This window comes from Rana temporaria, chromosome 13 (genome assembly GCF_905171775.1).
Source record: "Rana temporaria chromosome 13, aRanTem1.1, whole genome shotgun sequence".
Lineage (NCBI taxonomy): Eukaryota > Metazoa > Chordata > Amphibia > Anura > Ranidae > Rana > Rana temporaria.
In genome coordinates this window covers 50,821,706-50,844,297 of record NC_053501.1, presented here as the reverse complement: position 1 = coordinate 50,844,297, position 22,592 = coordinate 50,821,706, and the positions used below count along the sequence as shown (strand labels likewise).

General features: G+C 42.4%; 1 protein-coding gene across 2 annotated transcripts in view; it reads left to right on the top strand.

Annotated features, from left to right (window-relative positions):
• Positions 1 to 22,592, top strand: part of CDAN1 (codanin 1) — a 75,730-nt gene that overhangs the window by 28,651 nt on the left and 24,487 nt on the right. For both annotated transcript variants that reach the window (XM_040333113.1, XM_040333112.1), the window contains exons 6-12: positions 1,497 to 1,575; positions 3,824 to 3,944; positions 5,648 to 5,757; positions 9,331 to 9,420; positions 10,760 to 10,835; positions 15,440 to 15,654; positions 21,928 to 22,042. In XM_040333113.1, the coding sequence (XP_040189047.1) occupies positions 1,497 to 1,575; positions 3,824 to 3,944; positions 5,648 to 5,757; positions 9,331 to 9,420; positions 10,760 to 10,835; positions 15,440 to 15,654; positions 21,928 to 22,042 (806 nt within the window). The remainder of the gene's footprint in view (positions 1 to 1,496; positions 1,576 to 3,823; positions 3,945 to 5,647; positions 5,758 to 9,330; positions 9,421 to 10,759; positions 10,836 to 15,439; positions 15,655 to 21,927; positions 22,043 to 22,592) is intronic.

Below are 22,592 nucleotides of genomic sequence, written 5' to 3'. Positions count from 1 at the left end.
TGAAATAGAACATTCACCCAGGAAGAAGATAAAAAAAATCTACAAACATAGCAACAAGTGATAAGAGATGATCATTTTTCCTATTGGCTAAAATAAAAAACGACGAAGTTCAAAAACGTCGGACAACGTTGTATGCAAACGCGCGAATATGTGTGAATACGCGCGCTCAGGTGTGAATGCTCAGGTGTGAATGCGACACACCCAGGGAACACAGTTAACCCCTTGATTTCCCTAATGTTAACTCCTTCCCTGCCAGTGTCATTAGTACAATGTAGGTTCCCAAAAAAGTGTCAAATGTCAGTTGGATGTCACAGTCACAGTAAAAAATCACTAATCGCCGCCATTACTAGTAAAAAAATAACCCTTTAACGTTTCGCTCCACCGTTTGGTAGAGCGCACATTTTGAGTCACGCTAACTCATTGAAAAATGAGGATGTTAAAGGGTTACTAATGAAAATGCCATAAATCTATCCCATAGTTTGTAGACGCTATAACTTTTGCGCAACCCAATCAATATACGCTTATTTTTTTAATGTTTTTTTTTACCAAAAATATGTAGCAGAATACATATTGGCCTAAGTTGACAAAGAAATTTCGATTTAAAAAAATAAATAAAAATTATTGGGCATGTTTTATAGCAGAACAAAACGTTTTGTGTTTTTTTTCAAAATTTACAGTATTTTATTTGTTTATAGTGCAAAAAACAACCACAATTTTGGAGGGATGTCCAGTTCTTTCTAATGTCACTGTTCTGCCATGTTTTCTCCACTTGATAACTGTGTTCCATAGTATATCTAATGCCTTGGAAATTCTTTTGTACCCTTCTCCTGACGCCTTTTAACAATGAGATCCCTCTGATGCTTTGGAAGCTCTCTGTGGACTATGGCTTTCGCTGTAGGATGAGACTAAGAAAATGTCAGGAAAGACCTACTAGAACATTTGAACTTTTATTTGGGGTATTCAGAGGCACTTTAAATGATGGCAGGTGTTTACCGATGGCAGGTGCTTGGTATTGAACACAGCTACATTCCCAGTTATAGGAGGGTGTGCACACTTTATCTTTGTATTTTCTTTTTTTTTTTTACATCACAGAAACCTGACATTTTACCAGGGGAGTATAGACGTTTTAAATCCATTGTAAATATAAAGGGAGTGCTGAATTGTACAATGACCCACATCTGTTTGGTTAAGTCGGGTACATCTAAAGGCTTGGGGGGGTTTAAAACCATACATTTAATTCCAAATTTCCATTCCTTCTCTATATAATACAGATTTTGAGCTAAATTTAAGTATTTACTTTTTCTGCCTATCACAAAAGAAAAAGTAATGGGACATTTTTTACCTTATTGCAGGGGTCATAGGGTAAAAAATCTTTTTTGACTTTAGAATGTTTTCAAACATGTATTTTAGTGTTGATTTAAATATATTTGTCAGTATTCACTGAAATACAGTGATGTGTGGTGCCCTCTCCTAATAAATATGCTTTTACTTTTCAGATGCCGTGGAGTCCCAGCACTTTCAGAGTGTACACAATTGTGTGTTTTTTGCTGTTTTGGTCCTCGATTTCCAGTATACGTGAGTTAATAATTTTATGGTTATATATTTTTATTTATAAGTCGTGTAAATGCTTGCTTCAGGTGTATTTCTGTTTATAATATCATGCCATGGGCACTATTACTCCAGCACGTTCAGGTTATGGGGAAGCATGTGACCTGCTCCTCCGTGACAATGTCCATGCATGAGCACTGTCGTATGACTGGAGGGGGGAAGAGGAACAGACGTCTGTGGGTCCCATGGGTCACCCAGCGTCGGCTCGGAAAGAGGAAAGCTATGAGGAAGTGTCTGTCTCTTCAATTTTGAATTTACATAAAACAAAATAAAATTTGTGAGCAGATAAACCCCTTGGATTGAACCCATAACCTATGGGTTACTGTTTTTAGAGGGGCTTTGACAGCAGACAGAGCTGAGGGAGGACAGTAAAGTGTGGGGGAAAGCTAAAGAATGATGGAGCATGAGCGAACTGCTTGGTTTTCAGTATGCCCTCCACCATTCCATACCACTTGCACAGCTTCTATTCATAAATTCATGAGAGAGAGAGAGACTCTCTGTATATCTTTATTTTGTTTTTAAGCACCGATTTACTCGTACATGTAATTAACAATAATAGAAAGCCAAGTAAACAAAGAGTAAGGGAAAATGCAGATTCCAAAATGTTGTGTAGGCTAGGATGTAGGCCCGGAATCGGTTACATTGTAAATGCCAATGTTGGTCATAGGCCAACCCAACAGGTAAGGGAGGCCATAGTGACCACCGTATTGAACAGGAAGATAAACGGTGGGCTGCAAGATGGGAGTACCACCCGGTGCGTTTGCCCTGGTGTCCAAGATGCGGCTTATCGTGTGCTAGGGGACAGTAAAGTAACTAACAACCGTGGAATACCTTCTACCGAATGATTATTGTTCCTCCAGCATCAAACATCTCCCACGTGCAGTATAAGAGAAATAAAGAAGAAGAAAGGGGGCAGGGGGGATAGGGAAGTGGTGAATGCTTTTGTAACCATTGTTGTCGAGACCGCTCATACCGGCAGGCACTATTATGTGGACAAATAAATTCAGAGATCACTACTCAGAGATCAGTAGGGAGTTGCAAATTTGGGGTCAGTCAATTTCACGAGGGAAACATTTAGGCTGGTTGGAACATGTCTGAAGTTAGAGCTGCATGATTAATCGTTAAGAATTGAGATTGCGATTTCCCCCCAAACCTAAAGTTTTTTCCGGATACTATGCAGAGAGTTCTCTGCTCAAGCTGGCAGTTGTCAAAAAAAAACAAAAAAAACAGGCAGTTTGCCAAATTTCACAACGTTCCTTAGCAGTTGAGCTAACTATAAACATTGCAATGTTTTGTTCTTTAGATCAAAGGAATGAACTTCGGTCTGTAAATGAGGGCAGTTTAACCACTTAAAAACTAAACCTTTTCCTGAAACTTGTATCTTGACACTGATGACACTTGACACTAATATTTATTTTTTGCAAAAAAAAATTACTTAGAACCCCAAAACATTTGAGATATATCTATCTATCTAATATCGATTTTGACCAGAATCGTGCAGCTCTATTTGAAGTCATGGTTTGTTCTCGCCATGCCACCAAAGTCGTGCAAAACCACTCTAGGGTGCCCCTGCAGGTTGCCACCCATTCCTCTGCATCTATGATCTCGGTCACCTTCCTAAACCAATCCCCACAGCTGGGAACCCATGCCTGTTTCCAATATATTGGTATGACACGTGTCAGTGACCTTGGCTGCTACAGTAATATCATCCAGGAGATTTTCATTCAATCTCCAGGACCATTCCCTCAAAGCCAGTGATAGGGTAGCTGTCACCGGAGCGTGGTCAGAAATGGTAATTTGCTCAATTGTGGAGTCTATCAATAGCTCCAAAGCTTGATTCACGTATACAATGTCGATGCGTGTATATACATCATGGATCTTTGAGTAGTAGCTAAAGTACTTGTCATTAGTTTGTTGTGCCCTCCAGCTGTCGACCTAATAGATGGGTCTGCAGAGCTTTTCAAAAATGTTTCAAGAAGGCATTAGACTGCGTGGGCCTGTTTTGAGACTTGTCAAGAAGAGGATCTGGGTTAACATTGAAATTGCCTCCTAATTTCAGAATGCCTTCCGGAAACATTGTCAGGCGGTGGAGCACGGAGTCTGTATTGCATGTTTTAAAATGTAACTATGTTTATCTAATTGTTATAAAATAGTGTTTTTTTTCTTCAGATTTAAAGAATTGACAAAATGCAGTATTTTTCCTCCTATCTTGCAGTGTAATTTCTCTGTTGGAAAAGAATACATTAAAGCTTCTAGCAGAGAATGAGCGTATTGGGACATTCTCTCCCCCCTTACAGGAACGTCTCTTAGAAGCATACAGAAGCAGTACAGGGAAGGTATGCTGTTTGATTCCCTCCGTATTTGAATACTTGTTACATCTGATACATTTTAAGTTCTTAACATCTATCAAATGACTAATTATATAATATTATTATTATAAATAAATATAGAAGACTATTTGTTTGTACCTTTGCCAATAATAATTCCTCCCTTGTTCATTCAGCGACACAGCTTGGTAATGAGCAATTTAGGGTTGTACTGCCACCTACAGAAGAAATGGGCACTTAAGCTGAAAGCTCTTGAGGCTATAGCCCCTCCCATCTCACGCCTGCCCATTTTCGCTTGGTGCCATTAGAATGGATGTTCTTTCCCTTCTGCTTTATTTTTTTTATTGAATTGGGAAAAACAATTCTTTACAGTCCCTTTATATTTCCTTGATCATCATCTTCTCAGGTCCCCCACCGGCGCTTCTGGCCCCTGCCCATTACTGAGTGCCCCCACAGCAAGGTGCTTGCTCTGGGGGCACTTGTGCATGCGCTGAGATGCAGAACAGTAAAACCCTAAGAATTCCTGTATCCTTCAATGGATGGGAAAGAATTTGGATTTTTGTACTTGTGGTAAAAGAGTGTGTTGAGGGACACAGCTTCTTAAACTTTTAGCCTATCGTTATCTTTTAAACTTGGTGCAGCAGAGCAGTTGTGAGAATTTATAGCCTCAAGGGGACCGGCCTTTAGTTTTCCATATGCCTCATTTCCAGTTCCCCTGTATGAGGCAGTACAATTTTAACTTGCATTTTTACCAAGCTGTGTGCCCTGATGAGCTCAGATTAGGCTTTTCTCATTTGTTACTTTTCACTTCAAGGACCATTAATGCCAATGTTGCCCTTTGAAAACTGTGGTGAATACATGTAATGATAGTTGTCAGTATACAAGTTCCTTTTTTTAGTACATTTTTTGTTTTATAAAAAAAAAATCTGCCTATTTGACAAGTTGACCGTTGTTAGAACAAAATGTAACACCGCCAGGTGTGCTTAAATTTACCTTGTACTGTACGCAAGGTCCTTTTTTGAATGCGTTCCCTCTCCCTCTTGCTGAAGCACTGCATTAGTGTGGCTTCTGTAGTGCAGGGGTTGATGTTATCCTCCTGCTGACAAGATGCCTGGAAGCACTCCAAGACTTGTGATAGGATACTCCCACAGCAATGTTTGGGCTACTCTACATTTCCAGAAGGGTGATGTTACCTTGCCCTAGGTGACACGGGTATAGGTCAGGGACGTATATTATTATTTTTTTTTTTTCTTTTACAGGTGATTTATTACATTTTACCCCATGTTATGCAAGGGGGAGTAGAAAATGTATTTAAAAAGCAGACTTTATAGACATTTTAAATGCAAAACCATTTTTAACCAAGTGAAAAAAGGTGACCAGTGAAATTAGGTTATAGTTCTTGAACCAGTCACTGCTGTTTCTGCTGAACATTTTTTCTGCTTGTATTTACAGTAGATGTTGAGAAACCTATAAAAAAGGGTATATGATGGTTTTATTCACTTCATGGAAATTGCTTTAGTCACCAGTGTGGTGAACAGAAGAGATATATTGAAATGGCTGGCATTGGGGGGCTCACCTAACCAGAATAGTAATGTTATGAAAGTTTCTCCATAGTCTGGTTACCTATGAAGCTGGCTTCTCTAGAAGTCTTGTTATTATTCCACTCGGAAGTATGTTTGTACACATTGTAACCTCTTTTTACTTTTTCAAAGGTTTCTCTTTTGCTTCCAGCAACCCTACATTCTGTGTCTTTTCAGCCAGAAACCGATAATCGTTCTAACTTTCCTAGTGATCGATCATTCCACATTTTTAAAAAACAAAGGTGTGTTATTTATTTGCATCATGATATAAGGATTGTTGTAGGTGTTGAAGTGTTTTAGTTATTGTTGGGAGTATTGTTTGTTTCTGTGCTTTCGTACACTTTCAGAGTGAAAGATTACATACGTAAGGACCAGCGATGTACTCCTACGTCGCAGGACTTCAAGTGGTTATACCGGAATGATATACACCAAACCATAAATATCAGGGAGCTACTCCAATATATACTGTAAGCCGATTAAGCCAAATAAACTGGTGGAGGTGTCTCCGAAATATAACCTTTTTTCAACTAGAAAAGAAAGCAAATATGACACCTACTTATGGATAATAAACTGTTTATTGATTAATATAATTATAAAACATATCCAGTGTCAAAGACCTGGGTTTATGTCCCCCCCCCCCCCTGCCCCCACCCGCTTCCACCCACTCACACAGTGGTGCACTGTTTACCCGTTCCCTCCCTTCTACCCACCGGCAAACCCTCTCAATACCCCCCAACCCTATAAATTAAATGCTGGACCAGAATACCCAGCTATTTAGATGGTAGGTGTCTTGGGTATACACTGTATATGCTGTGATCAAAGGTAATCCTAGAAAAGCAGCACTGAGCAATTACAGTTTACTATGCATGCACTGGGAATAAGAAGCCTCAACATGCGTTGGCAAGTCCTAAATTTCGCAGGCTTCCATCAGGAGCAACTGTGTTGTCACAAAGTGCTCTATTAGCTGGGTACAGTTATTTGAGTTACTGAATTACACCAAGTGATATAAAGTTCATATATGCAGCTGATATGATCGTCACTGTCTTGGGACTCCCAGCAGTCCACTTGAGCTTTATGATCCTGAGATGTTGCTGTGTCTTGGCGCTCTAAAGCGTCGTATATGATGGTGTCATTCTTGTTGTCGGTATGGATTGGATCCCTTGCAGCTGGCGTTCACTCCAGTGTGCAAGGCTGGGTTCTGTGTCTGCTGGAGGGTGTATGCCCCTATGCCTACATGTTTCGTCCTGCCTCCTGACCAAGACTTCCTCAGAGAGTGCTAGGGGACTGGCTGTTGCCCTGATCTTTCTAAATCCTTTGGCTCACACACCCCAGCAGACCCCTTTACAAGCAGCCGGAGGTAATGCCCCCCCCCCCCCCATACTGCTTCCCGGGGCTCTCTTGGGCTCTCCCTTTCTACCAGAAGACCCAAGCGACCAGCTTCCACCTGCTGACCATAGAGGTAATCGGAGACTGAAAAGGCTGTGATCACCTCTGTGGTATATGAAACCCGGAAGCAAAGCACATCCATCTGTAACGGAACGTCCCACACTCCGCTTGAGTGCTTCCGTCATATACCGCTTCCTATCTGTCTGGATATAGATATCAGATATTCCAGCTGCCCTCAACACACAATGAGACAAGTCTTGTGTGCTAAACATGGAGTGTTTAATAGAACCAAGAATACAACCTTATATACAGTTAGAGGAGGTAACCAGAACATAAATAACATGAGCTAATGAATCATTTGCCCAGACGAGGTAACTCCGAGATATGACCTTTCAAGGTAGACATCCCGGCTCCTCTCACCTGCTATACAATACACGTTATCATAAGTGTAAACACAGGACACCTTCACAATAGCAGGGTCAATTAGCATCTAACAGTATGTGTCCCAACATGATGAATTAATCACTCTTACAATTAACCCGTTGAGTTCAGAATCAACAACCTGTAAATAGTTCTTACAGATATCCTGGAATATATTGTGGATAATAATTAAATAATCCCATCTCGGGTAGTCCAGGATATCATTTCTAAGTCATCCTATGCCCCTAGTGGACATAGGATGATTTTTGACATAAGATGGTCTGGGGATGTCCCGGGTAAGTCTGTCACATTCATCCTTTCCAGTTTCGCCAGAACTAAACGGCACCATTTTTAAATGGGGAAAGCATCTGATCACACTGATCTTGGTGTAAACAAATGCTTTTAAGGGCAGAGGAGCCCCCTGATCTCTCCATAAAGAGTACCTGTCATTGACGCTTGCTATCACAGGGGATATAAAAAAAAAAAAACATTTTTAAAGCGACAGTATAAAAAAAAAAAAGACAGCGCCCTCCCCCGTGCTAGCATGCAAAGACTATGGCATACATCGGTCCCGCATGTGAGCAGATCGTGATTGTGCCACCCATGTGAGGTGTCATCGCAAACGCCATATCAAGGGCAGTAATTCTAGCCTCCTGTGTTTTAAAGTGTTGCCTATAAGAAAATGTATGTTTGTCTCCATTGCACGGGCGTGCGCAGTTTTAAAGCATGACATGTTTGGTATCCGTTTACTCGGTGTGACATCCTCCCTTTTTACCAAAAAATGTCGTATTATGTTTTTGTGAATTAAAGTTAACCACTTCAGCCCCGGAAGAATTTACCCCCTTCCTGACCAGAGCACTTTTTGTGATTTGACACTGCGTCGCTTTAACTGACAATTTTGCGGTATTGCGACTTGGTACCCAAACAAAATTTTTTCCCCACAAATAGAGCTTTCTTTTGGTGGTATTTGATCACCTCTGCGTTTTTTTTTTTTTGTGCTATAAATAAAAAAGTGACAATTTGGAAAAAAAAAGCAATATGCTTTGCTATAATAAATATCCCCCAAAAATATATATAAAAAACAAATTTCTTTCTCAGTTAAGGCCGAAAAAATCGCAGTAAGTGTACATTGATTTGGTTTTTGCAAGAGTTATAGCGTCTACAAAATAGGGGATAGATTTATGGCATTTTCATTATTAACCCTTTAACATCCTCATTTTTCAATGAGTTAGTGTGACTCAAAATGTGCGCTCTACCAAACGGTGGAGCGGAACGTTAAAGGGTTAATTTATTACTAGTATTGGCGGCGATTATTTTTATTTTTTTATTAGTAATGGCGGTGAGCAGCGTTTTTTTTTTGTTTAATCGTGACTGCGACGTTGTGGCGGACACTTTTGACACTATTTTGGGACCATTTATACAGTGATCAGTGCTATAAAAATGCACTGATTACTGTGTAAATGACACTGACTGGGAAGGGGTTAACCACTAGGGGGCGATAAAGGGGTTAAGTGTGTACTAGGGAGTGATTCTAACGTGATCACTGCCTCCGATGATGTTGAGCAGTAAATCATTGTCCTGTCACTAGGCAGAGCAGGGAAATTCCTTGTTTGCATCTCCCCGTCCTGCAGCTCCGTGACACGATCGCGGAACACCGGCGGACATGGAGCTTGTGGTGCGTGTGCGCCCGCACAATGGGAAATTCAAAGCAACATACAGGTATGTTGCTTTGCCCAGCCCATGCCAGTCTGCCGACGTATATCGGCATTAGCCCTTCGGCAAGTGGTTAAAAATAGTGTACCCCCCCAAAAAAAACACTGCGCAAATTTCTAGGGCCTCTGCTTTAAAAAAATGATATATAATGTTTGGGGGTTCTAAGTAATTTTCTAGTAAAACATCGAGAAAAGGCCTGGTCTTAAAGTGGGTAATGTCTTTTTGTTGAAATTTCTTTTGATCAATGTAACCCAAACTATGTGACTGACTTCTACATGGTCTGATATGCTTTCTAGAGATGTATTTTATGAGCTGCTACGTGAGTGGGAAGATTGCCATGAAAAGGCTGACTGGGATTTTGAGCGTTTCCTGGGCAATAAGATCAGGTAAAAATCTTTTTGTATGTTCAGTCTTCTCAGATATTTTTTTAAAATGTCTATTACCATAATAGCGCAGCTAAATATCCCCAGCGTTTTTTATAACATAATGTATGGGCATTTAACTAATTTCATACAGTGGTGTTGGGTGAGGAAGATTAATTGAGGAAGACTAGGAACAGTCCCGATGCCACTATTGTTTAGGAGTCAAAACTTTCCAGTAATCTTTTTTGGATTCAGTAGATAACTGATAAATTGATGACCTCATTTTGAAGCTTTACACTTGTGTGTATGGCCAAATCTGAATGCTTCCAATGTTCTGTGATGCGCAGGAAACAAAAAAAATGCTCAGGCAGCTAGCCATTGCGAACAAGAAAGTAATGATGTGACAGGAATGTCTGGTGTTTTCTATAATCATTCTAAGTTCAGGTCTTTTTTCCAAATTGCTGGAATTTAAATTGTATATTTTAATGGACACTAGGGCTGCAACTAACGATTATTTTCATAATCGGTTAGTTCGCCGATATATTGTTTCGAATAATCGGTTAATAACGTTAAAAGTGGTGTATAATTAAGTTAATAAGTAAAGTAAAAAAAAAAAGGAAATTCTTAAAAATCTCTATGAAGTGGTAAATATAAATAACCATCTGTATGGTTAGGGAGCAAAATCTCGAATCCACTCTGAGAATAACTGACAGATATACTGTATATACTATTAGAGGGTGAATCTGGTAAATGTCGTCAGGCTCAGAGATCAAATTTGTTTATTTAAAAAGTTACACCATTTTGCAATGTCTTCCTTAAAAAAAAAAAAAAAAAAAATTAAGAACATTCCTTCGATTTTCTAATCGTTAGTGGGGTCAAATTTACGTTTTTTCAACCACAGTGACAGGAAAATTTAGTAATGGAAAACATTTTTGTGAAAGGAATTTTCAGACCCTGTATGTGGTTTTCGTTCAGAAATTACATTCATTTTAAAACTGAATGTTAAAAGAAAGTGAAAATTTCAAACAACATTCTTTCATTCACGAATGTACAAAGATTTTTCATATTAATATATTAACAGTAGCAATTTTTTTTGTAACCCCATTATGTTACTGGCCGATTAATCGATTTATGAAAATAGTGATCGATTTTATAAAATTAATCGATTAGCTGTTGATTAATCGATTAGTTGTTTCGGCCCTAATGGACATCTTAATAAATGGGCTTCTTGCACTTTGAATTTGTGAACCTGCTGTAGATTTCAAATGACAAGCTAGTTTTCCTTTTTTAGTCCTCTAATAGCTAAAATATATTTCTAGGGTTTATGTTGCTCAATTAACTCTGATCTTCTCTCTTCTCTTAGGGCTATGATGTTCAACTTGTCTCTGGCTTCTAATCATAGTCATTTTGCAAGACTATTTCAGAAGCAACTTGTGCAGGTGAAATATGATTTTTGTTTTTCTTCTCCATACTCCAGTCAACTGTGATATTTGAAATTTGCATTTTTTTGGTAATTGGGTAGTGCATTTATAAACACATGTAATGGTTCTGCTGAGTTCAATGTCCGACACTTATGCCCTGTACACACGACCGCTTTTCCCGTCGGAATAAACTCTGATGGCTTTTCAGATGGAATTCCGCTCAAGCCGTCTTGCATACACACGGTCACACCATATTCCGACTGTCAAGAACGCAGTGACGTACAACACTACGACGAGCCAAGAAAAATGAAATTCAATGCTTCCGAGCATGCGTCGACTTGATTCTGAGCATGCATGGTTTTTAGTCTGTCAGAATTGCATCCAGACGAACTGAAATTTTTTTCATCTGAAAAATTGAGAACATGTTCTCTATCTAATTCCGACGGAAAAAGTCAGATTGGGCATACACACAGACGGAATATCCGATGAGAATCTTCAGTCTGACTTTTTCCGTCCGAAATTCCGCTTGTGTGTACAAGGCATTAGACTTTTCTGTAGAGTGATCCTGTGTGACCATAAAAGTAATTAGATCGCAGCCATGTAATAGGCACCACAGATCGTACCTGTGGCTTTACAAAAATCCTCTACAAAAAGTCTTTGCACAAAATTCTATGCATGTGTATACCATACATAGGCTGTGCAGCACAGGACAATACAAAGATGTAATAGATCAAAATCTGAAGAATTTTCTTTGGCGACCAACTGATGTATGTTTTATTTCAGGCTACTTTCACACTGAGGCGCTTTACAGGCGCTATAACGCTAAAAATTGCGCCTGGAGATAATTCATTCATTGTTTTGGTGGGCAGGGGGTTGGCTTTTAGTCAAGATTTAAGTCAAATCCACCCCATATTGGTTTACTGGCAAAATTGGCTTCCTTGGCTGCCAATTCCATTTTATATCTTCCAAGCCTGACTACAGGCCATCACAGCTTACTTTCCATTAAGGTGGGCCCAACACAGTGTTAAATACCTGGGTATCTTTCTTACCCCATTTTGTTTGTGGGTACCATTCAGACTCCACACACTTTTTTTTTTTTTATGGTTTGAAAAGACAAGTAACCTGGAAATGAGTTCTCCCTAGGTTGCTCTACTTGTTCCAGTTGCACTGCCATCATTCCTCTGGTCAATTTGAGCCTAGTTTACAAATATTCTGTTTGCCAATTAATCCCCGTAGATGGCACCATACTTTGCTAAAGTGTCAGGAGGCATAGAGTTTTCAGACCCTGTCCTAGCTCACAAGGCCATTTATATGTCTAGAGCACTTGATATGTGCAAAACTAAAACCAGATGATGGATTCACTTAGAACAGAACTTAAACTATGGTACCACTTTGTAGCATCCCCTGGATGGCACATGAGATCCTGAGTAAGCCTTAATCGCACCCACTATAGGTACAACCCCTAACTCTCCTGAAGCTGGAACAGCCCCAGTTGATCACCCCAGACCCATCTGCCTTAACTCCAGTCATGAACACCCTGGATTTGTACTGGGAATTTCAAATCGAACATTCTACCCACTCGTACTGACCAACCAAACTCTCCTTTTAGAATTTTATAGACTGTACAGGATGGAAATCCATTATTAACAAGTAATAACGCCTCTCTTACCCCTATGGAGCTCCCTTTAAATTCTACATTAACTATTCATTTTAAGTGGCCTTCATAAAACGAATGGTGCAACTCTTCATTTAAACAATTATATACAAACAAAAGATAATAAAGTTGGATACATTTTATAAACGGTAATTGTAACTGAAAACAAAAAAATTAAACCAATAAAGCAATCAAAATTAGTCTGCATTCCTTTATATCAGCGAATTTGGACAGATTTTCTATCTGTCAATACTGGATTAATTTTTGCAATTCATCTTACTTTTTTCATCTTTTATTTAATAAATACTACACTATATACAATATATTTTGTGGCTTTGTGTGGTGAGCTATTTTTTTATACAGTATCCTGGCCAGTTGATCACCCAGTGGTGGTGAGTAGTAAAAATTGCTGATCATAGAGATCTTGGAGTTGATTTATTATCACATAGTTGCATAGTTAGGTTGAAAAAAGACATCAAAAAAATAAAATACAATCCCATATGCACAAAAATACACCCACAGTTCAGAGGAAGGCAAAAAAACAACCTGCAGAGCATGCTCCAGTTTGCTACAGCAGGGAAAAAAAACCTTCCTGATCCCCCAAGGGGCAATCGGATTTTTCCTGGATCAACTTTACCTTTAAATGTTAAAGTTGATCCAGGGAATTGCATGATGTCTCTGCTGAGTTTATCTGCTGCAGGGCAGCACAGTGGCCAAGTGGTTAGCACTTCTGCTTAGCAGCACTAAGATCGCCGCTTTGAATTGTGTTTGCACGTTCTCTCTGTGCCTGCGTGGGTTTCCTCCAGGTACTCCGGTTTCTTCCCACACTCCAAAGACATGCTGGTAAGTTAACTGGATCCTGTCTAAATTGGCCTTAGTTTTTGTATGAATGAACGTGAGTAAGGGACCTCAGATTGTAAGCTCCTTGTGGGCAGGGACTGATGTACAATATACATGTAAATCACTAAGTAATCTGACGGCGCTGTACAAGTACCTGTAATAATAAATAATAATGTCTGGCGAGTTCATATTGGTGGAAGAGTAGTGGCACCAATGGTTATATCTGCATGTGGTAAGTCACTTTATTAAGGTGGCAGACACCAAAGTATTAGGCACAGATCACAGACTGGAATTTTGATTGTTTATTGGTTTTATATTTTTTTTGTGTGCACAGAGATGAGTTACAATCACAGCTTAGAAATGTATAAATGCTAGCTGTCTGCACTTCTAAGCGCTGACTAAAAACATTTTTAGTGGCCGCATGATAAAATATAAACTTTCAGCATTTAAGCAACTCTGCATGGTGACATAACTGATGCAACACGATTTATTAACCTTATTTGTCCTCCTAGTAACAGCACATAGAATGGTTCACTTCCACCTATCTGAAGTTGGAAAAAGACCTGAGTGTCCTTTCTTTTTTTTTTTTTTTTCCCTTTGACAAAGAAATCATATTTAGCTCAGTCATAAAACTTTGGTAGTGATTAGGATACAAATAACCGGTTTCAAAATACTCTCCTAATGGTATATATTACTAGACTTTCTTCACAAAATATATCCTCAAATCTCAAACACTGGCACGCTCCTCCACCTCTTTTGGGATTGTCCCATCCTTGACCCATTTTGGGATGAAGTGATCTTTATGTTTACACTAACCAATATTGATCTTCGCAACAATCCAACCACCAGATACAAAAACTCCCTTCTCATACATTTGATAAAGGATCTTTATAATATGGAAGTCGGCATCTCCTCCATCCCGTTGGTATGTGGATTTCCAAGTTCTAGGAAATCAAAACCATGGAAGCTCTTTTGACTTCCCTATACTATAGGGATGAACATTTTTACAAGACCGGTTTCTGTTGGATTGACTTCACCTGATTATATTCATGCCTTTTCTATTTAATGTCCCTCAGTGGTGCAGACTTAATCCTGCCCTCTCCCCCACCCAACTACCCCTCCCCTTTGTACCCTTTGTCTTATATTGCCCTGCTTGGCTCTTCTTCGTTCCCCCATTTTCCCTACTTCAGTATAACTTCCTACTTTTTCTGTCAAGGGTTTTCTTGCCTCCGTAATTTCTTCCTCTTAGGCCGTGTACACACGTCCGAGAAACTTGACGGGCGAAACGCATCGTTTTCCCCGTTGAGTTCCTTGTTCGGCTGTCAAAAAACTCGTTGAGCCAAATTTTCCCATTGCCCGACAAGGAAATGGAGAACATGCTCTCTTTTTGGCTCGACGAGTTTCCTGACGGGTTTCTCGGGAAAGTGTACACACGACCGGTTTTCTCGGCAGAATACGTCTCCCATCAAGTTTCTTGCTGGATTCTGCCGAGAAAACAGGTCGTGTGTACGGGGCCTCAGACTATGGAAGGAAGTTCAATCTGACTCCGATATATACCCCTTTCCTCTCTAGGTAACTGCCAACTATCAGAAGATGACCAGTCTTGTATCAGTACTCTAATTGTTGTATTGCATGCTGACAGTTTGTGACTCTCGTATTTTGTAGTATGTCAGATAGGGTTGCCACCTCATCCCTTTAAACCCGAACACATATTAATTACACAGGTTTTGAGTCTAATTTAATGCATATAAGGCGGCAAGTCAGTTTAATTATCACCTTAATCAGCCACAGAACCTGTGTAATTAATGTGTTCGGGTTTAAAGGGATGAGGTGCTAACCCTAATGTCAGACAGCATTCCATGACCTAATCCCAATGTCTTTCTCTTATACCTTTCCTCTACCCATCTTGTATGTTTGTACCTTACCCCTCCCACCCCTTTCTTTTTTTTTTAAAATAAATAATAGGAAATTCAAAATGTAAAATATTTGAGTCCTTAGTTTACATTTTTAACCCTTCAAAGAACATAGATGAAAATGTAAAGATTTGCTAACTGTCATCAGTATTATGTTGTAATACTTTGTAAAATGTTTTTTAAATAATCTGTCTTATTATATGATTTTTGATTAGTTATGTAAGGGACCAAGTGGAGGAAAGGGTGCTGTTGGAGTTGGTGATAACCCTGACCAGGACCTACTCAACATGCTCGGCTCCGACAACCTGAACAAACTGAAACGATTGCAAGAAAGATTTGTGGCCCCTCAAAGTGTTGGAGGCCCCTGCCCTCCCCCTTCTTTTCCTGGCTACCAGGAGTTCTTCAGAGACGTCATACTTAGTGCAGGAAAGTAAGTCTTTATTAAATATATGTGGGGAATTGTCACCCAGCCTACATTGGCTGCTGGCTTTAAAAGAGGGTGGTATTTATTAACCCATCTCCAGCCCATGGCATCATGTTGGAAAATGTTAATAAATTGGAGGCATAAAGGGGTTGAAAGGAACTTCTCTTCAAAGATAAACTACCTTTTCTTTATCGTACATCACGGGACACAGAGCAGCATATTCATTACTATGTGGGTTATATGGAGTACCTTCAGGTGTTGACACTGGCAATCTCAAACAGGAAATGCCCCTCCCTATATAACCCCCTCCCATAGGAGGAGTACCTCAGTTTTTACGCCAGTGTCTTAGGTGTTAGTCATGGTTTAGCTTGCCTCCGCATCCTTGGGATTAGGTGAGCTACCGGTTCTGTCCAAAAAAGCCTGAGCGCTAAAGTGGTCAGTAACCGGACCCCAAACCCTTGGGGTATAGCCCATAATGCTTTCTTTTTAAGAGAGCTGGACCCTGGGCCCAGAACTTAGAAAACCTTTGGGCGCCTAATGTTTTTCTGTTTGCCAGGGTGCTGTATGGGTCCAGGACAGTGGATCCTTCATGGAAGAAGAAGGTTCCCAGGGCCTGAAGGTCTAGACATCCCCACGGAGATGGGGGAAGATTGGGCCTCTTGCTTGGCAAAGTCCTGCGGCATGGAGCAGGTAAGTAAGGGGAAAAAACTTGCGGAACTTGGCTCTTAGCAAGTTTTTTCTGGGAGGTCACAGGGGACATGCCTAAGGTTATGCATTGCATCTGGCAAACCAGTCACATATCATGAAGATAGGATGGCTCTATATGTTATCATTCCCCATAAAAAGTGACCTCCCTGGTAGTGTTGGAAAAGCTGTGAGTGGGGCCTTTTGTGTACAAATGTATGTGTGTGTCAGAGAGCTATGCTTACCTGCAAGCCTCCAGGCGATGCTCTATCCAGTCCTCTTCCTCATGCCTGCAAGGCAGGCAAAAAAAAAACAAAAAACGCTGACCTCCTCGTGTGTTCCAGGCCTGCGGCTGCAGGAACAGAGAGGCCCTTCCTCCCAACCCCCCCCCCCCCCCCGTCGGCGGGCGCGCGCGCGGTGCGCGTGCACGTGTTATAGGCGCATTTGGCGCCGTTTTAGCTGGGGGGGAAGGGCGGGTCAGTGGTTTAAGGAAGGGGCGGCCCTTCCTTAGTACCACAGCTCATTCAATACTTTGGCTTGAGGGAGGAAGGACTGGAGTGAAGCACGGGGCGCTGAGGACACACAGTGGCCAGAAAGAATACTACAGTCTTCAGAAGATTGTGGTTTAGCCTAGGAATAGGCTGTTTTTTCTTTTCCATCTCATAGTCTTTTCTTTGGCAATACTACTCAGGGGGATAGAATGTTTTTTCTTGCCTAGATTGAAAAAAAAAAAAAAAAAAAAAAAAGAAGAAAAGTTTTTTTCTTTTGAAAAAAAAAAAAAAAAAAAGGTGTCATCTGGGGTAGAGGAAACATTTTTTATTCCCCAAACAGGTGTTTTGGGCATTTAACTATTTATAAGTCCCAGGTACCAATAAGTAGCAGGTGTACCTCGGTATTGTACCATGGCATCAAAGAACAAGCCAGAGGGTACAAAAGGTGGGGATTCCCCCACAGAGTCTGAGGTCTCGGACAGAGCTATGCCGCTGCTTTCCCCACAGGGAGCCTTTGGGCCATCGGGATCTGGGGCTGGAGCTGACGCGAGTCAACCCAACCCTAAGATGGTCACGGAGGAGGTGTTGCTCACCTCTTTAAATGAGATGCGGAGAAGCATGGGAGAAATGATAGCCGCAGCTATGCGGGGTAGTAAGCGGAATAGATCTCCGTCACCCGTGCGCGGACCCTCGGAAGAGGAGGTCCTTTCCTCTGGGGAATTGGACGACCTCTTGGACAAAGACCAAGTAGGTTCAGGGATCGAAGATCCGGATACAGAGGAGTCTGGGGCAGTCTCCCTGAGGGAGAGCTGGTGGATTCAAGGCTTGACGGACTTGGTCCATAAGGCATTCAACCTGCCTGTACCAGATCTCCAGGTATCGACGATTTCAGCTTTGGGCTCACTGAGGGCGCCTCAAAGCAGTGCTGTGTTTCCGATCCATCCTCTATTGGAGGGAGTCTTGTTCCAAGAGTGGAACAAACCAGACAAGGTGTTCTTACCACCTAAGAAATTTTCTGTCTTATATCCTATGGAAGAAAAGTTTTCCAAGAGATGGGCTTCTCCTGCAGTAGACGCAGCCATCTCATGTGTTAACAAATCGTTAACATGCCCTGTAGAGAACGTACAGGTTTTCAAAGATCCAGTCGATAAGCGCTTGGAAGCACTACTTAAGAACTCCTTCACTTCTGCAGGGGCAGTAGTACAGCCAGCCGTGGCTGCTATTGGAGTCGCTCAAGCTTTATCAGATCAATTTAAGCAAATGCTTGAACTTATTCCTGCCGAGCAGGCAGAAGAATTTTCGGATGTCCCTAAGGCCATATGTTTTACGGTAGACGCAATCAAGGATTCCATCCAGCAAGCGTCACGTTTATCGTTATCCCTTATCCATATGAGAAGACTCTTATGGTTGAAAAGCTGGGAGGCTGAGCCCCCATGCAAGAAGCTCCTGGTAGGGTTCCCCTTCCATGGAGGACGGCTCTTCGGAGAGGACCTAGATAAATACATTCAGACCATTTCAAGCGGCAAGAGTACACTCTTGCCAACTAAGAAGAAGGTTCAGGGGCCTGCGTTTAAACGACAGTCCTCCCCTGGGCAGGGGCCCTCTAATGCCAAGCAGTATCGACGGCCTCCTGCAAGAGCAAACTTCGGCTTCAACAGCAGATCAGAAGGACAGGCTGTTAGAGGCAAGAGGCAGTGGTTTCACAAGCCAGCAAAACCAGCCCCCAAGTCTACCTCATGAAGGGGCGCCCCCACCCACGAAGGTGGGGGGAAGGCTGCGACTCTTTTCGGAGATTTGGGAAGCCAGCATTCCCGACGAGTGAGTACGGTCTTCCGTGGCCACAGGCTACAAGCTAGAGTTCCTAAGGTTTCCTCCTCCTCATTTCCAGGAGTCGAGGATTCCAAACGATCTGGAGAAAGGAGCCGCATTAAGACCGGCTCTAGATCATCTACTTTCCCAGGGAGTAATAGTAGAGGTACCAGTCCTGGAACAGGGGCTGGGTTTCTACTCCAACCTAATGGAGGCTACGGCCCCCCGGGTGTTCACGAAGGTTCTAGCTCCAATCCTAGCCAAGCTAAGGATCCAAGGGGTCACGATCCTAGCATACCTGGACGACCTCCTAGTCATAGACCACTCGTCTCCCGGCTTGGAGCGAGCAGTGGCCCTCACGGTCCAATACCTCGAGAGGTTCGGCTGGGTCCTAAATCGAGAAAAGTCAGCATTCCAGCCCACAAGGCAGTTGGAATATCTCGGCATGAGATTAGACACAGAACAACAAAGGGTGTTCCTACCTCTGAGGAAGGTCAAAGCCATCAAGGAATTAATCCTACTGGTTCTAAGCAAGAAAGAACCGACTATTCGCCTATGTATGAGACTACTAGGCAAGATGGGGGCTACATTCGAGGCGGTGCCATACGCCCAGAGCCACACTCGCATCCTGCAGGCAGCCATCCTGTCAGCATGGAGCAGAAGGCCACAGGCCTTGGATATCCCGTTGCCACTCTCATCAAGAGTCCGGCAAAGTCTGTGTTGGTGGTTAGACCCTCAGAATCTACTGAAGGGAAAGTCTTTCAACCCAGTGGCTTGGAAGATAGTGACCACAGACGCCAGCCTGACGGGCTGGGGAGCGATTGTGGATGGTTCCACTCGCCAAGGTATTTGGGCAAGGCCAGAGAAGCTTTTACCCATCAACATCTTGGAGCTCAGAGCGGTTCGACTAGCCCTCAGGGCTTGGACGTCGAAATTGCAGGGGTTCCCGGTGAGAGTTCAATCAGACAATGCCACGGCAGTGGCATACATAAATCACCAAGGGGGAACCAGGAGTCAGGCCGCTCAGAGAGAAGTGAGCTTGATTCTCCTAGGGGCAGAGGCTCATGTGCCCTGCATATCGGCAATATTCATTCCCGGAGTGGACAACTTTCAGGCGGACTTCTTAAGCCGCCAGACTCTATTGCCGGGGGAATGGTCTCTGCATCCACAAACCTTTCAAGCACTCTGCCAAAGATGGGGAGTGCCGGACGTGGATATCATGGCATCGAGACTCAACAAGAAGCTAGACAGGTTCATGTCCCGCTCAAGGGATCCGATGGCCTGCGGAACCGATGCTCTGGTTTGCCCTTGGCATCAGTTCAAACTTCTTTATGCGTTTCCCCCGCTCCAGTTACTACCCCGCCTGCTGCGCAGGATCCGGGTGGAGCACATACCAGTCATCCTGGTAGCTCCAGCATGGCCCAGAAGGGCATGGTACTCACTAATCTTAAGGATGGTAGTGGGAGACCCTTGGACTCTTCCTCTACGGCCAGACCTGCTATCGCAAGGTCCGATCCTCCACCCTGCCTTACGGCATCTAAATTTGACGGCCTGGAAGCTGAATCCCTGATTCTCAGGGGTAGAGGTCTGTCTCAGAAAGTAATCTCTACCCTAATCAGAGCCAGGAAACCGGTCTCTAGGGTGATCTATTACAGGGTCTGGAAGGCCTATGTAGGCTGGTGTGAGTCCAAGCGATGGCTTTCTCGCAAATTCACCATTGATAGAGTTTTAAGTTTTCTCCAGCTAGGAGTGGATAAAGGATTGGCATTAAGCACAATCAAAGGACAGATTTCTGCTCTGTCAGTGTGGTTTCAGCGGCCGCTGGCCACCCACTCGCTGGTTAAGACCTTCCTTCAAGGGGTCTTACGTATTAAACCTCCAGTTAAATCCCCGCTTTGCCCGTGGGATTTAAACCTTGTTCTGTCAAGTTTACAGAAACAACCGTTTGAGCCGTTGGCTGAAATTCCTTTGGTTTTACTGACAAGGAAGTTAGTATTTTTGGTCGCCATAGTTTCCGCAAGAAGAGTATCGGAACTGGCGGCCTTATCCTGTAAGGAACCATATCTTATTTTTCACAAGGACAGGGTCGTTCTCCGCCCTCATCCTTCCTTCCTACCGAAGGTTATATCCAGTTTTCATTTGAACCAGGATTTGGTATTACCATCCTTCTTGCCTAAACCTACTTCCAGAAAGGAAGGGTTGCTGCATACCTTGGATATCGTCAGGGCCATGAAGGCCTATCTTAAAGCTACAAAGAAGATCCGGAAAACAGATGTGCTGTTCATATTACCGGATGGGCCCAAGAAGGGGCAGGCAGCTGCAAAGTCCACCATTTCTAGGTGGATTAAGCAATTAATCACTCAGGCCTACGGCTTGAAAGGGTTGCCTCCTCCGGTATCATTAAAGGCTCATTCTACTAGGGCCATGGGCGCCTCCTGGGCAGCACATCACCAGATCTCTATGGCTCAAGTTTGCAAGGCGGCAACCTGGTCTTCTGTCCACACGTTTACAAAATTCTACCAGTTGGACGTAAGAAGGAATACTGATACAGCCTTTGGGCAGGCAGTGCTGCAGGCTGCAGTTTGAGACCCTCGGATTCCGGGGGCTCCTCTTTTTTGAGTTAAATTTAAAATTTAAGATTATTTTTCTCAACTAAGTTGGATTTATTATGATTTGAGTATTTCTCTAAATTAAATCCTTTTGTCTTGGAGATGTTCTCCCTCCCCTCATTGTGAGCATTGCTTTGGGACATCCCACATAGTAATGAATATGCTGCTCTGTGTCCCGTGATGTACGATAAAGAAAAAGGGATTTTTAATACAGCTTACCTGTAAAATCCTTTTCTTGGAGTACATCACGGGACACAGAGCTCCCACCCCTCTTTTTGGGGACCATTTTGGGAGGCATACTGCTTGCTACAAAACTGAGGTACTCCTCCTATGGGAGGGGGTTATATAGGGAGGGGCATTTCCTGTTTGAGATTGCCAGTGTCAACACCTGAAGGTACTCCATATAACCCACATAGTAATGAATATGCTGCTCTGTGTCCCGTGATGTACTCCAAGAAAAGGATTTTACAGGTAAGCTGTATTAAAAATCCCTTTATCTGACAACCTTCTCAAAGTGCTAGTAATGTGGCTGTCTTTCTCCAATGCTTTTTGTTTTAATATTTTCTGAAAGGTAGACTTCATAATTATTTCACAAAAGACTTCCCCTAAAATGTATGCACTATACCATGGAAGACACAGAGAACCTATTTATACTGTCGGCTGACGTTTGTTTTTTTAATATGCAGCTACGAGTTTAATCAGCACCTAATGGACAGTTTGTGTCAGGAAATACAAGAGCTGGATGCCCTTTCGATTGTGGGGCATGAGACTACAGATGGTGACTCCGATATGGATGAGAAAGTAAGTGTTTTTATTGTTGTTGTTCTAAGGTTTTCTAAATTAATTTGGCAGAAACCGTATTGATCACACCCATTTTAATTCAGTTGTATTCAAGACCACCTTGCCCACTGTATAACTTTTCATTAGATATAAAGAATGGAAAAAATGGCCTATTCTGGCTCTGGACCAAGCAGTGCTCCACCTTAAAGCGGGAGTTCACCCATTACCCGTTATAGCAGTATTTGTTCTATGGCTCCGAGCGGGCAATTCTGCCGGGAATGGGCGTTCCCGAAGGCAAGCAATTTGATTGACGACCTTCGATAGCGCGTCACGGCTTCCGAAAACAGCCGAGGTGACACTTGGCTGTTTACGGCGCCTGCCGTGTAGAGCTGACTGCGCAGGCGCCGTAAATTGCCGAGTGTCACTCGTGTGGATTTTCGGAAGCCGTGACGCGCTATCGAAGGCTGTCAATCAACTTGTCTTCGGGAACACCTATACCAGGAAGTAATCCCCGCTCGGAGCCATAGAACAAATACTGCTAAAACGATAAGTACCAAAATAATAATAAAAA